Raw genomic sequence first — 15863 nt, forward strand, 5'->3', positions numbered from 1 at the left:
AACTGAACAGACTAAGCCCTTTCCTGAAGACCACAAAGTCATTAGGCCCTCTGACAGACATTATGCTTAAGATGTGATGAACCGGTTAATCATGTCTTGAGTAGAGACCCAGCCACACGTTCATTCAGTTAACGGCATAGTAAAACCAGGAATAAGCCACAGTTAGTACACAAAATGTGTGTAATAACTTTGTGGCTGGATCCTGTCACACCTTTCATGGCACATGCGCCCAATGCTTCCAGCCTCTGGAGCACACGGGAGACTTTTAAGACTCCCCTGTGCTCCAGAGGCCAGGAGGGGGTGTCAACTGATCAGGGCTTCCAGCTGGAGCGCACCATGCACGTGTGGCATGGCAAGAAGCACTGTTGGGATCCCACATCAGATCCCATTGCGCCTTTAACAGCTGCTGGGTGCCTAAGAAAGCTTTTTTTTTTTTTTTTTTTTTTTTAACCACCACCAACTATCCCTGAGGTAATGCTCACATCACAGGACATACAGAACTCATCATTCAGGCCAGAGAGCTCATTTTTGTGCCCCAGGGAGGCAGAGAAGTCCAGGCTGGAATACTCCAGCTCTGGGGTAAGTGACAGGATTGGATCAGAGAGCAAAGTGAGTTCAGGGGGCATGTGCCTCTGTGCCCGTGAGCTCCCCGTATTGAGAGGAAGTCGAGTATAGGAAACACTGTGCATGCAGTGAAACTGCTACAAGGAGAGAGGAAGTGATTGGTATGTAAGCTACTGCATTTGTTTCTGTTCGTGCTGGTGAGCTGCTGCTGATCCTTGATTAGAGAGGTTTGAAACAGCGGTGTTTCTAGTGGCAGTGTTTGCAAATCTTGCTGGAGGAAGTGGTCTAAAGTGAGATGGCCAAAGACATCAGGACCTCTCCTTGAATGAGCCTGAGTCCAAGCATCACAGGGCCCCTGTGCCTCTGTTAGGTGGCATTGAAGGCGCTCATGAAAATGCAGCTGTGTGTGGGTGGGAGGTGTCAGGAGCACAGTCCTGTTGGTTAGGACTATCAGCTCTGTGGTGCTGTTATACTCTTTGAGTGCCAGGAGATGCTGCTTTGTCAGTGAGGATGGCTGCTGTCTACTTGCATCTCTCCTCTCTGGTGATTTAGTGTTTTCTGTATATACACTCTTGAGACATGCTTTCTGGAAAGCAGTCAAGTCCAGCGACTAGGGCTAGGGAGATGCAGGTTTTACTCCTGATTCTGCCACTTGTCTCGTGAGGGACCTTGGGTGAATCACTTCCTTTTGCTGTGCCCCAGCATCCCCATCAGTGGAGGTGGGGTAACAATACTTCCTTTACTGCATGAAGAGCTTGGAGAAGTGCTAGTTGAGAGCTGGGTGGAAGTCCCCAGCAGTGTTTATGACTTCTGCCTTGTGAGGGAAGAAACTTCTGCTGCGTCTGTTGCCTTCAGTTGCAAACAGGGTGATGTACATCTTGTGTATTTCCCCTTGCAGATGACTGATTTGCAGTTTCAGTTTTCGGCTTTAAAAACCACACTCACAGATGAAGTGAACGTGGCAGGAGGAAGATGAGCATCCTGACAGAGGGAACATAAGGCAGGCAGCACCCTTAACTGGTACTGCACTCCTTTATGGGAACTTGCTCCTGTCTAGATTATTTTTGAGAATTTAGACCCATCTGTGAAGCTAATGGCCCCGTGAGTGACTAATGCTGGAGAGGATGGATACTCCCAATGGTGACTGAGGCTAAAACAATGGCTCTTCAGAGAGCTGCCAGCCCCTTGGGGCACCCAGTGGGAGGGCCTGCTGGTCTTTGCGCTCTGCACAGCGATGACACCTCTTCCTTTGAAGAACTTGTGGCAGTGGTGGTGGAGTGACTTTCCGTCATCATAGCCCCAGTGAGTGGCATATGTGGTTCCTCCTCTGGCATTACGCAGCGGTCCTGTTTGTTCAACCCTTGGTCTGTGGGGCAATGCACAGCCGTGAGTCAGACTCAAATGCCTGTGCAGCTGCAGCCAGGGCCGGGGCCAGGGAGAGGAGGGTTAGAGCTTTAGGAGCAGAGCAGAGATTGGTCATTGCCTGTGTTTGGGAGGGAAGCAGTTATAATTAGCCTGAGGAAGCAGCAGCGGGTTGTAGAGTTGGAAGGGGTGTCTCCACTTGCTTAGAGCAAGTGCTCCGTGGGTGCGTGCACATGCACACGTGTGGGGAGATTTACGGGAGCCAACTAAAACGAGGTCTGACTGCAAGCCACCCGTTGCTTCTTACTGAGGAAGTTTTGCATACTGGTCGTGAGAGGAGGTAAGTGTTTGCTGCTGTGCATTTGCAGAATTTATATTACCCTTTTGTGAGGGTCTCCAGGATCTTACAAGTGCTGACTGCCAGTGCTTCTGATGGTGACACAGACCTTATAGCCTTGTGTCTGTATCTAGTGCCTTGTAGAGCAGCATGTCCAGCTTTGGCAGGGCAAGGAAGATGTCCTGTGGTGTTTGTGTTCGATCTCATTCTCACTCAGAGATTTCAGTTGACTTAATGGTAGCGGATCCAGTCTAGGTGTGCAGGGGGGCACCATCATGACATGAACAGAGGGCAGGAGCTGCACATACAGAGATGTGTAAGGCTGCCTTGTGGGTGCGGTCTGAAACTCCAGACTGATTTAAGCCAGGGTGGATTTGATTTAAATCAAATTGATTTAGATCATGATTTAAATGACTGGTCAGGAAGCCTGGATTTAATCTCTTTTTTTCTACAAAAAGTGCATTCTTGTGGTTTGATATCCTTGACTCATTTAATTTCTTGAAACTTTGAACTTTTAGAGTCAAGTAATGGCTTGACTGGGTGTACACAAACTTGCAGAGAGCCAAGAGGGCTGATATGTGGGTAATCAGGTCTGTTGTCTCTCATCTCTGTGTACCGCTGTTAACAAGGATGTTATCTCTGGAGACAACAAACTCTCCCTATGACTGAAGAAGGGCATTTGTGCCCAAAAGCATGCAAAGAACAATTTTTCCAAATATTTAGTTGGTCTAATAAAATATATCACATCTACCCAAAGAACCTTGTCTGCCTGTGATCTCTGGAGACACAAATCCACCATTTGAGAACTGAAACTAAGCATCACAGAGATGCTTAATGGGATCTTCCAGACTGAGCACTACCACTGGGTAGAGTGGTTTTCTTTAATCTTTGCTCATCTATAGAGGAGCCTCTGGGACCCCCATATGATTGGGGCCCTAATATAGTCCATGGCCTGTTGTGACTTATTTATAAAGCTTTTCTAAAAAGGTTACATGAATATGTTGCCTCAAATAGTATATAATTAGAAGTTATAATCCCAATTCCATGATGATATCTTTGAGTCTTAACATATCTTAAATTAAAGCTATCTTTTATATACGTTTTTTTTAAAAGCATCTTAAAAAATAAAAATATGATTAAATAAACAATCTGATTGAAATTAAAAATCCATTTTTTTTTTATATATATATTTTTAAATCCACCCTGATTTAAGCTCATTTCTTCAAAAGACTTGAGGGCGCTTCCAGTGGAAAACAGACATTTTTTTTTCTATTGTTCTATCTTTTAAGTACATGCATGTAAACTCTAACTAACCTGGTGACCTGCAATTTGCTTCTGTTCCTCTGCATAGAATCTGTCGAGAGGCTGAATGTTGTTTATACAAAATTCTGATTATGTAAGAGTTCCCTGGGGCTTTTCTATAGTGTGTGCATTTTATGAAGAGGGAAACATGGTAAGAAGTTAGCATTAGATGAACCAAGAACATATAAAGAGCATGGATTGCACCAGTGTGACTACTTCCATTGCAGTTGTAATCCAGTTTCACAATATTTGGTATAAAAGAGCTGTGGAGTTCTTTCCTAGCTACCGTAACACAAGAATGCACAAAGAAACTCCATGGGGTGATAGGGTCACAGCAGAAGGGATAGATTTGTGATAATTTTAGCAAAATTTAGTTTTAATATATTAAAATACGGATCAAATTGGAAAATGTGACAACCATTCTTTACAGTTGGATTAATTTGAACTTTTGCTTTCCTCTTAGCCCTGCCCCCAGATCACCCTACTGTGGCTTGGCTCCATTTCCTTGTCATAGAACATCAGTCTGGAAATTATTCAGTGCAGAAGATATAAATTAATCTTAAAGTCTCCAAATTCATGATCTCCCAGACTGCAAAATGAATGATCTCCCAGTGGGCATTTTGAGCATTGTGGTTTTCCAGTGGCTTCCAGCTCTGGCCATCGATGTGGTGCTCTGAATGTTCAGGAATGAAAGGGGATATTGCATTGCCTTTAATTTTTTTGTGGGCCCAGCAGAAGAGGGCAAGTTTTCTGAACATGCTGCCTGCCCCAGCCCTGGTGTCTCAAGCTGGTTGTCCTAAGCCAGGGTTGTCAAACTCATCTGACCCCAAGGTTCATCAGGACTGCTGGGAACACCACGCCTCCCATCTAGCATTTCTCAGAGTTCTTTACAAAGTTCAGGAGGTATCGTTACCCCCCACTCCACTGATGAGGCTGGACCCAGACTTATCCCCTGCGCAGCATCTGTGGCACCAGGTGTAGCCTGTGTGCCACATGCAGCATGCGCCAGCCTCGACCTTGCTGTGCACAAAGCACATGGGGCACATGCTGCTTGTGGCATGCTAGTTGAATCCAGTGCTACTTTCAACACATGGAGTCCGGGGCATGGGCTGGACATGACACTGCCGGCAGCTCACGTTCGAGACCCCCTGTGCTGTGTGCAGTGCTGGGTCCAGCCCATGCACCGTGTGCAGCACATGCCCTGTGCCGGCCCCATGTGCCGCCTGCATAGCAAGCCCCAAGACTGGTGCATGTTGCATGGCACAAGTGGGGCTGGGTTGGCTGTGCACGCTGCAGACCGTGCAGGGCCAGCATGTGGCGCCCTGCTGGACTGGCCCTATGTGCTGACTTCAGCATGGCCTGATCCAGAGCCAGTGTCCAGGGCCAGTCTGATGGAGCACCCCCTGTGCTGTAGGCAAGGTGTGTGGCACCAGGTCTGGGGTTAGGCCTGGCACTTGGGGTCAGTCCAAAGACCCACACGCCACCCACGTGTGGCTCCACAAGCTGCATCCAGCCTGCAGGCCGCATGTTTGACAACCCTGCCCTAAACTGTTACTTGCTCTTGGTTGTTTAAGCAGAGACCTTTAAAATTTATCATTGGGGCTCAGCTCTACCAGGGCTTTCCAGTGTAAGCCTCTGGCTAGTAGGGCTTCTAATTCTTATGTCACCTGCCAGTTTGTGCACTGTTCACAGCACTTGACAGAGTAAGTCATCATCTACAAAAGCTTAAGCCTCTCCGAACCGGTCTCAGGTGCCATGCTTTCTGCCTGACTTCAGACCAGCACGGTTAATGGTTTGGGCTACAGAGTGGAGTGAGCGCTCTCCCCAGACCCGACTCCTGTGACTCACTTGTGTGTGCCGGGGAAGTGGGGGTAGGGAGTATCCTCATTTGTTTACTCACGCCTACCCTCTCCACTGTTGCTCAGACTCTTGTTTTGAGCTCTCTAGGGTGGAGTGGAGGGCAGGCTGGGGGTGGGGTGGAAGGAGAAGGACTCCTGCACTTGAGTCAGAAGGTTTTCCCTGAATTTCAACCAGGAGTGGTGAAATCAAGCCTTAGGCTTTCCTAGGAAGTAGAGGATACATGGCAGCCTCTGGGGAGAGGCTCTGCATTGTTCCATCCTGCACTGCATGGACGGTTAGGCCAGTTGCTCCAAGCAAGCTGGGGTTTATCCTCACCTGGCTGCGCTCACACTGACATGCAGTGGGCAGCCTGGCTGGGGAGACAGACACATGGATCTGAGCACCCAGGTGGGCTTTGCTTGCGTGCAAGGAACCATGCTGTGTAGCCGTGCACCGGTGCATCAGCGCTGGTGCTGCACTTGTTGTCAGTGCCACCAGGTCTCCTGAGGGAACATTGCACAAGTCTTGCTGCCGCAGTTCAGTGAGCTGCTCTGATCATTTAGTTGTGCATTGTGGGATGTCTGCCCTCCTGGGCATATGGGGTAGGAGGGGCTGAAGGATGGCAGTGGCCCAGGGGTTTGGCCCAGGTTCACGCTGCAGAAGGGGTCAGTTACCAGCCTGAATGGAGGCAGCACATGTGCTGGCCTGTTGCCCAGCATGGGCCAGGCAGCCTGGGTGGAAAACACCAGTCTTGTGGCAAGAGGCTTATATATGTGCACAGGAACTGGTGAGGGACCGCACTGCACTGAGAGCCTGAGGTCACAGTGCGGTGGACACGGGTGCCAAGATAAGTGGGATGTTAGAAAGCTGCCTTTGCACAGCACCCTCCCCTCCCCGTGCCCTCAGCTGATACAGCACAAACCTTGTGGGAGTGCAGGAAGGGACAGCAGACATCCTAGAAGAGGTACTGCTAAGGGGATACTAATCACTTCCTTTTATTCTGGTGCTCTTGATGCTTGTGGGGTGGGGGGAAGGGCCATTTCCAGTGGGAAGCATGTGCCAGCCACAGCTTTGTACTGACGACCAGAGGGAGCTGGGTTCCTACCTTAAGTGAGGTAACTCGAGGTGAACGTCTGGCGAAGATGAAGCAGCAGTCTGTAGATTTTATAGGAGCTAGCATAGCAAGTTGAGCTAGTCTTGGGGTTTAACTGGACCTCACAGGTGGAAACAGCTTCCCAAAGACACTGCCTCAATTAAGCTAGCACCTTTTGGCTTTTTGGTAGTGGTGATCTAGCACAGTGGGGTCAAACATACGGCCTGCAGGCTGGATCTGGCCCTTGGAACTATTCAGTGTGGCCTGCCAGTAGGCTAGTGGGTGCGGGAAGTTGGAGGGACCCCTGCTGCAGTGTTCAGGTGCAGGCTCCCTGAGCCCTGATAGACGTGGCCATTTCAAACAGCTCCTGCTGCTGACCGATTGCAGACCCCCCCGCTCACGCATGCCTCTGGACACCTGCTCCATGCTGCCCAGCCAGAGCCCCATGCCATCGCATGCCCCTGGCTCTATGCTGTTGTCTGGCCAGAGAGCCATGCTGCCACCCAGCCCTGGCCCCATGCTGCTGCTTGAACACAGCCTTCTACAGTTGCTTCTGGCCCCTTGGATCCGGCCTGGGAGGGGAGGTGCCTTTGCAGTCTGGATCCAGCACAGGGTCTGGGGGAGGGTTTGATACCCCTGATTTAACAGTACAAGAGAGCTGTAGTTTTGAGTATTTCTGTGAGTATTTGTGTGCACACTTGGGGGTCCCCCACCACTTCTTAGCCTCCGTGTGTGTGTGTGTGTGTGTGTGTGGTTCATCTTTTAAAGGTTCATTCTAACTTCGATTGAAGGGACTCTTCATGGAGAAGCCAAGAGACAAGGCTTGCTCTTAAATAGCCAAGGAGGACAGACCTCTGGCTTTGCTCTCATCACAGCCATTATGTGTCAGCCCGCAGGCTCCTTTTGCTCCCATGCACATCCATGTGACAGGAAGGCCAGAACCTTTGGCTCAAGGAGGGTGGAGGTGCTATATCCTCACAGCTCACCCCTCTTTACCCCTAAGTAGGAGCTTCTGTGTTGGACCAGCCCGGTGTTCACAGCCTTACCAATGACTGCCAGACTATAATGGGGAAGCCTGCCTGAACATCCCAGGCATGGGTATCTCCAGGAAGACTCAAAGTGGGGCCAGGTTGCCAGCCCGATGGGGCAATCTGAGCTGAGGGGCTTGCAGACACATTGGCATTCTCCTTTTTTTTTTTGTCTTGTAGGAAGAGAGCGTGTGGGCAGAAAGCAAAGGGTGACACAGCCACCCCATCCCAGCAGCCCCCATGGACCAGGTCAGTTCCATACAGGCTTTGCCTCTCTCAGTGCTACACAGCCAACTTCTCAGAGGTGACTAGGGGTCTTGAAGAGGCCTCAGCTCTGGGGTCCCATCTGAGACCATGTAAAGGGCCTTCATTTTAGAAAGTGCTGACTGAGCCCTACTTTCTGGATAATTCAGTTTTTGCATTCAGCATCACTAGTCATTATAAGCCAGAAAGTGCATTTAGCCTTTAAACATTTGGAGGGGAGTAGTGTCTAGGCCCTTGTTTCATAGCTCCTGGTTGTAGCTGAGCTTTTCAAGCACCACATTTCCATGCCCTCCTGTGGCCGTATGTGCAGGCAGAATGCTCCCTGCCCTGTGAAGAGGGACGCGCCTACATGTGTGAGGTCATATTCAAAGTGCTCTGCCTGACACTGTCCCAGCTAGCAGCCACAGTTCTCTGCAGTGATCCGGACTTGGTCATTACTGACTTGGCTGGGCCCCTTCACATGGTGGCATGAAAAGGGAGGCTTGTAACTTCAGAGACAGTTCTTCAGGCACGAGGATCCTCCCTTAGCATTGCTTGTACTGATTGGGCATCTGTTTATATCAAGAACCTGCATAATTGATACACACACTAAGCGGCTGCTAACCTCGGATTTGGGCATGTGGGCGTGCACATGTGGTTCTTCTTTAACGGTTCATTCTAACCTTTAACGGTTCATTCTAACCAGGCATGTCATCTTTGCAGCCCAGAATGCACAGGGCTGCCTAGATTGAGTGATCCTCCACCACCAGATCACTTCCCTGTAGTATGTGAAGCCAGGGCAGCCAGAATGCCGCCACATGACTCTGCAGTCTCACTCACTGGGTAACATTAGTCAGGGCTTCTGGAGGAGGTCACAAGGCAGCCGTGTTCATGTCAAGCCAGATTACCTCCTTGCCCGTTGGTTTAACGCTGACTGGTTATTTCTAGGGCACATACAGCGATGGATTCAGCCAGCTGGAGAGCCTCCTCCTGTACTCCTTCCTGGACAACTCCCAAGACTGTGCCTTCAAGGAGAAGCTGCAGACTCTGAGCTGCAGACACACACCCCAGTGCGTGCCCCATAGAACAGCCTTCCATTCTTTTTCTGATGATGGAGAGCTTCAAACAGACGGGAACCGTAGCGGCCATTTCCAAAATGGCGAGCCAGGTCTGTGCCTTTGCCCCCATACGCACAGCTCGTCTCTTCTGTAGCAGACTGACTCAGAGAGTGTTTTCTCCACTGGCAATTGTTATGTTCTTGATGAGGACAAGTGGGGTTTGCGCAGCTGGTGTTTGGCACCTCTGTGCCTTTTATTTCTAGAGCACTAATCACAGGCCTTAGGTGGTTTTTTTGTGCCACATCTTTCTGGTGTGTTAAAATGGAGCCTGAGGCTAAGCCAGTGGCATTGCTGCAAGCAAGGGGTGTACTCCCTTAAGCCTTGCTTTGTGCCTTGGGCAGTGTCTGGATCAGCAGTGTAAAGATGCAGGCAAGCACCTGGGACACCGGGGCGGGGGAGTGGCAACAGCTGGTTGCCACTGCTTGTGATTTGTGATTGCTTGGTAGCCAGCTACAGCCACTCTTTGTCCCCAACCTGACCTCTCCCAAGTCGGCACTCGCAGCCCTTGCTTTATTTGCTCTGCCCTAGGTGTGCCACTGGTTTGGATATTTGGCACCTGTTACCTAGTTTAGGAACAAGGACTTCAGGAGCTGGCCTACGGAGCAAGGACTCCTGGGGCTGAAGCTGGCCCCTTCTACTAGGCTTGTATGGTGGGGAAGCGATATCCAATGGCTGGTGGAAAAATAGGAATGGTAACAGTAGGGGGCTGTGATGCAGTGATCTTCCCCCTCCCCCCAGGTGCCATGAAGGTGCCACCTTGGGCTGTAATTTTATTTAGACTGGGATGCTGAGCAGGGCTGGGTGTGGCTTATTGCTTGGACAGATCATCTTTTCAGAAAATTTGGTCTTACAGTATGCAGCACTCGGCCCTTGTAATAAGCCTTGAGCTCATGTCCCAGTGCAGGATCAGGGGAAAGTTTGCAAGACAAAGATGCTGCACGTAGAAAAGATGTGAGGTAAAATCCTGATTTAAGGTCGTAAAAGATTGTGTGGATTTTGTTTTTCCTTCAGGGACTATGAGTTTATTAGAAGCTGTATCTGGGTTAAATTTCTGTTGTGAGGTAGGTAGCCATGTTAGTCTGAAGGCAGGGCAGCATAGCACCTGAGACTGACTGGCTCAGAGGCACAAACTAGCTAGCAGGTGATATTGCATCTGAGAAAGTAGACTGTTGCCTGAAAAAGCTTGTGCCTCTGAGCCAGTCTGCCAAATTTAGTTTGATAGCTGTGTGCTACTCCCTGGCAGTGCCATCCGAGTGGTGTGACATTTCTTCAGAGCTGTTGTGGCACTGGTGTACTCCCCTGTTAAAGTGGCAGCGGTGGCTGTGTACCATCGATGCTGAGGCGGCTGACATACTGCGTACAACAGCTGATGTGGAACGGTGCTGTGTGAAGCTGACAGCAACAGTCTCTTCCATCCGCTTGTTTACACCAAACTTAATTTGGGGCACAACTGCATGTGAACTAAATCCTGCTTCAAATCTTGACTTTAGGTTCTGAGACAGGGGAAATTTACCAAATCATTGGCGCTCAGCTGGCTGAGATTGGGGACCAGTTGGCTGCTGAGATGCAGGCGGGACCAGTAGATGATCTTGTGCAGCAGTTCCTGAATGCAAATCTCTCCAGTGAGGTAAATTAGTGCCAAGCAATTCTTCACTTAATAAAAATGGCATGGGTCCCTCTAAATGTACTCAGCAAAGCCATTTTGAAACCCTTCCTGTGCTGCATGTGGTCCTGAGCAGTCAACTCCTTTTACAGCTCTGCTGGGTGGCTGTCAGATGCACTGCATGTTTGCAGTACCATGTGAAACAGGTGGAAATCAGACCCTGGGCAATGGTCAGCAGTGGCTGTTCCTCTGCTCCTGTCACATGCACAACTGAGCCTGTGTTTAACCAGTACAACCAGCGACAGGCGTTTTTTTTTTTTTTAGCCCTGTGACACTACAGAGCTGGGTGCTGCAGCAGAACCAAGCTCTCCTCTTGTTCTTGAGACATTAGACTCTCCTTCTCTTCCTTGGAAGGATCTAAAGTTGCAAGTTTCTGTTTGCTTCCATGGGGACCTATTGTCCTCTTGGGACCACGTGTATTGGCTTTGGCTTACTCAGCCATTTGTGTCTGGGATGAGAAGTTTTTTTCCAAGCCCTTTTCCGCTGCAAGTTATGGCAGCATGGGGGTTTACCCTGCAGGCCCCTTTGAGGCTGGTGAAACCCTGCACACCAATGGCTGAGCAAGAAGGGTTGGAAGATAACATCAAATCAGCTTCTGTTTCTGTTAGGGTTGATGCAACCTCTCACTCTAGGTAAGCTGAAATCCTGCCCTGGCTGTGCTTCGTTCTGGTTGTGTTGCAAAGGGAATTGAGATAGCGGCACAGTGGGGAATGTTTGTTGCTGTCTTGGACTATGTGGAAACTGGTGCCCTTGTGACACATCTTTCCTCCTCCTGGCACAGGAAATAACAAGGTGTCTGTCTCAGATGGTGGAACAGGTCCTGAAATCCATCCCCTTAGACATGGACCAGGAGAAAGCCAAGCTGGTGCTGGCAATGGTTTTAGCCAAAAAAGTAGTGAACAACGTGCCATCTCTCCTACACCGGGTCTTCAGCACCACTGTGAATTACATGAACCAGTACCTCCATGACTACATCCATAACATCGTCTGACAGGTAAGGACCATTGTGCCAACCACGGGAGAGTCCCCCAAAGATGGTGGCAAACTGGGCACAGGAATTTAGGGAATGATCCTGGCCAGGTAGGGGCCTGGGGGTGACCTAGTATGGCTCTTTATCTTACAGCAGCTGCATACCTAGAGAACATGGGGTCTATCCACTGCAGCATAGGCACAGGAGCTGACAGGGGCTCTAGTCTGTCTGCTAAAGTATTAGTGCTGTTGGCAACTGAGCCAGCCGCAGCAAGAGGCATGGGTAATTGGTATGGAGGAGGTGACTCCTTTAGCCATTTGCAGCTTCTCTCTCGTTAGACTTTAATTCAGACTTTAGCACAGTGCACTTGGCTGTGAGGGGGAGGTACAAACAGGCAGACACCTATTCAACTACCAGCTTGTCTGGCACTGAAGAGCTTAGCTTCATTGCTGACACGCTCCCATCCTAGGTGTTGTGTGTTGATGGTTCAGCTCTGTTACACCTACTGCTGCTTAGCAGTGAAGGGGTAGGATAATGTCATTGCTCCTGCAGAGGGAGACAGGAGACCTGCTCAAGTCATGAAGAGCAACTCAACTCTTCCTTTATTGCTGTTAGCACTGACACAGGCAGAAGGGACAGGACGTGAGGTTGAAACTGCATCTTTCCCAGCGGGGTACTGTAACCCCCAGGCCACAGGGCAGGCATTAACCCCAGCCTGCTCCAGTGCTGTGCCACTGCCCCTTGCATTGGCTAACATAGCTGGAGGCCATGCAGTGTGGGGGGAAATCTCTCTCCCCCTAGGAGCATGCTCCCTCCTAAGAAGTATCCTTCTCATTGCGCCAGCCTATGGCGTGTTCTTATTCTGACTCCATATATCTCCCTCTCATGGCTGCCTAGTGCTCAGAAAGAGCCCCAGAGAAAGACCTGTGTTATGCTAGCTTGTGGTGGAAATACTGTGCTGAGAGGCCAGAAAGGTGTAGGTGAAAACTCCCTCTGGGGGAGCAGGGTTAGAACTTGAGTCTCCAGTTCCCCAGACAAGTACCCTAGCCCCTCTGCTGTTGGTGCTAATGGGTGTGAAGGCTCCTGCTGTGCTCAGGTAACCATGCATGTACCCACCAGCCTGTAGCCTACTGCACAGGCCAGGCAGACTTTACTAAACTCTCATTTAAGTGCAGCTGAAGTCTCACACCTCATGCTTCCTGCCTGCTTACCCTGAAAAGCTTCAGCATAAGGGGCTAGATGCACAAAGGGATGTAAAAGGCTCCAAAATTTAGCCCCAGTGCCCATTCAGTTGCAGCCCAACCTTGCCAATGCTTATGGTTTATAGAAATATACCTGCTGTTACTAGTAAAACTTCCCAGGGAGCCTAGTGGTCTTCCTAAAACACCCTGCTGCTCAGCTGTCAGGCTATCTGAGGCCAGGGCAGAGGGGCTGGGATGTTGCTTTTTAATCCAGTAGCTCCCTGGTGATTGTATGCACCCGAAAAGGGAAGGACCCAATTCAGTTGTTTCCTCTGCTTGAAGGAATCTGAACTTGCATCTCCCTGGAAAGGCCTGAGACTTCAGCCAGCACAGTAGAGTTCATTCAGCTGTCTCTCTCCTGTGAAAGCTGTTCTACATTGCATGGTAATGCAGTGAACCAGAGGAAGTGATACTGCAGTCTTGGCCTTGTAAGGGCAGGGAAAAAATGACATGCACCTGGGAGAGGGCTAGTTCCTGATTGCATGAACATTTAAAATAAGTAACCATGCATAAGAGGAACCTATACCTTTAGCATGGTGAGAACAGTGATGTAGCCACCTATTTCAGAAGTCCAAGGGGGAGGGGATCAGGACTGGGAAGCCTTAGACATACAGGCCTTCTGGCTCACAGTAGGGTCCCTCTGCCCAATACTTCCTGTTGTTACCTTAAGCAGCTTCCCCCTCACCACGCTGCCTGCCATGGCTCCTGTTCTGTGGGGTGGACTGCTTTGTCACAGGCACAGATTCCATGACAAAAGGAAGTTGGGCATTGCAGTCCTCAGTCCTCTTGTGAGGTTGGCCCAAGGCCTAAAAGAATAGGTCCTCTTGGAGGAGTGCCACTAACTTACCAGTACACCTCCCAGGCAGGTGGGTCAGTAACCTACCTGCTCACTAACCGCTGGTGGTTCCTATGTCAGGAACAGAACTGTGACTTGCTCCTCGGTAGATATAGTGCAAACCTGGGTATCTCTGGGAGGGACAGTTGGGGGTGATGGGGGCTATGACCTGAAAATGCGCTATCACTCTGCTGCCAAACCTGCCTAGATGAGAGGCATCTTAGCCTGCGAGAGTACTTTGGTCAGTGTGAGCTATAATGGCAAAAGAACTGTTCCCAGTGTAACTGCTGCTACGCAAGAGGGGGATTGCTCTTCCATCGGGCATATGAAACTCCCATAGACAAGGCCATAGAACAGTGGTTTTCAACCTGTGGTCCACGGACACCCCCCTCCCCCCCACCTGGGGGCCTGCAGACTGCATCTAAGGGGTCCATGAAAGACTAGTATGATCAGTCAAAGGTAAGTGAATACCTGCAAGTATAATTTACCTACACTTATAAAATACAAAGGGATCCACACCTCCATTTGAAATTTTTAGGGGTCTGCAAAAGAAAAAAAAAGATATGCTGTCATAGAGTAACAGAAATCTGGTGCACTGGCATGAAGCATACTAATGCACTGTAAATTGTTTCATTAGGATAATGAAAACGGGTTGCGGGGAGGACTAGATCACAGACAGCAATGAAGCATTGGGAGCCTGCCTTAAACCTAAACTCTGCCCTTTCCACAAAGAGGTAAAGCAAAAAAGGGTTTGACAGTCTTTCTGAAAGCTCCCTTGCTGCTGAATGTTGTGACCTGCTCCTCCTCTGGCTAAGTACAACCCCTCTTAGAGAAGGACAGTGTGCACCCTCTCAGTGAAATCTGTCCTGACTTCTTGTCCTTCCTAACCAAACCACTGTTTTTTGTTTCTGTTTCTCTAGAGCTGAATGAGACCTTGGTGCCATCCACAGGCTTGGAGAGGGTTACAGCCTAGAACTCTAAAGGACTCAAGGACCATTCTTTGTGATGTGGTTGAGACATGTCAATAGAAACCCATTATTCTGTTTTTAGACTTTTATAGAGTAGCAAAGCAGCACCAGTAGTTTTAGCTGCATGATTGTTCTGCTAGTCTGAGACATGTAAGAGTAATGCTTGCCCTTTCTTTCTTACCAAGTATTAAAAACAATGCTTTTTACAACAGAGACTCACTGCAGGTGAAGATCTTTGTATCTCAGGGAAAAAATGCCAGTTGGTATCATGCTCAGGTGTTCCTTGAAGCTGAAACTAGCCCAAATCCTGTGCACAAGGGGAGGATGGATGTGTGTGAAGTCTCAGCACATTTCCAATGCAGTGCCAGTCATCTGGGCTCTAAGTAGCTGCATCATCCTGACCCGAGGTGGAAGTGAGCAGCTATCCTGCAAAGCCTTTCCCAGGCCCTGTTTTTTCCTGATGTTTTACTACCGTGTGTGTGTTATGAGCTTGTGCAGATATTCTCTGCTGCTGGAGCAATTGGTGTTTCTCTTTTACCCACAAATTGTGCCCAGATAAACTAAACTTCCCAATCAAAGGAGAAGCAGATTATAAAATGGTCAGACTGTATCAGGGAGTGAACTAAACTGGATACACTTGAGCAGAACACGCTTTAGCTTTATGTGTAGCCAGTTACTGTAAAGAGAAGGAAACTAGGAGGTTGGCAGCTTCTTTTCATCCTGTTAAGCACCTCTGCTTAGCTTACCAGGAAGGCACTGTCTCACCCTGAAGTAGTTCTCTATAAGCCAGGCCAATACATCTACACTGCCTGTAAATACTGTCTTTAATTTTAACTTAAAAATAAAATTGTCAGCTCTGCTGTAAACGTAGCTGTGGTAGAGTCTGAATTTGCAGAAGGGTCCATCTTTAAACCATGCTTTTAAGGCATTATTAAAACCACTGTCCTGAATCCCCAACCCCTTCAACTTATTTTATGTTCCTACATTTTTTAAAGGCTTTCATGGGTTTAGATCTATGGTAATAACTAGTGCCAAATTTTACAAAGGGAAGTCACCCCAATTACTGGCACTGAAAGGTGGTTGTAGAATGAATCTAATCACATTTTTCCTAGGACCCCCTGCTGTTCAGGCACCAGGTGAGGAGAACAAGGAATGGATGCATTTTAGCAGTAGTGAAACTAAATGAAAAAGCCAGAAAGATGCTTCAGTAACCTACATCTAATCCCACCTCAGTTAATGTGCAGGCTTAAATAGCAGACTATCTGCTATCATCCTTGGTGCCTATAATGTTCTAGGAAAT

General features: G+C 49.0%; 1 protein-coding gene across 6 annotated transcripts in view; it reads left to right on the forward strand.

Annotated features, from left to right (window-relative positions):
- LOC102375926 (BH3-interacting domain death agonist) overlaps positions 1 to 15433 on the forward strand; it is a 32217-nt gene extending 16784 nt beyond the window's left edge. For 4 of the 6 annotated variants that reach the window (XM_014517878.2, XM_014517882.2, XM_006019434.3 and 1 more), the window contains exons 2-6: positions 7706 to 7774; positions 8717 to 8936; positions 10377 to 10513; positions 11331 to 11543; positions 14516 to 15433. In XM_014517878.2, the coding sequence (XP_014373364.1) occupies positions 7766 to 7774; positions 8717 to 8936; positions 10377 to 10513; positions 11331 to 11540 (576 nt within the window). In that variant the 5' untranslated portion in view covers positions 7706 to 7765 and the 3' untranslated portion in view covers positions 11541 to 11543; positions 14516 to 15433. Of the gene's footprint in view, positions 1 to 2110; positions 2267 to 7705; positions 7775 to 8716; positions 8937 to 10376; positions 10514 to 11330; positions 11544 to 14232; positions 14486 to 14515 lie in introns of those variants that run through there. The other 2 variants (XM_014517881.2, XM_025198803.1) reach the window with 2 other exon arrangements.
- The last annotated feature ends 430 nt before the right edge of the window (positions 15434 to 15863 follow it).

This window comes from Alligator sinensis, unplaced genomic scaffold (assembly GCF_000455745.1).
Source record: "Alligator sinensis unplaced genomic scaffold, ASM45574v1 scaffold87_1, whole genome shotgun sequence".
Classification (NCBI taxonomy): Eukaryota; Metazoa; Chordata; order Crocodylia; family Alligatoridae; genus Alligator; species Alligator sinensis.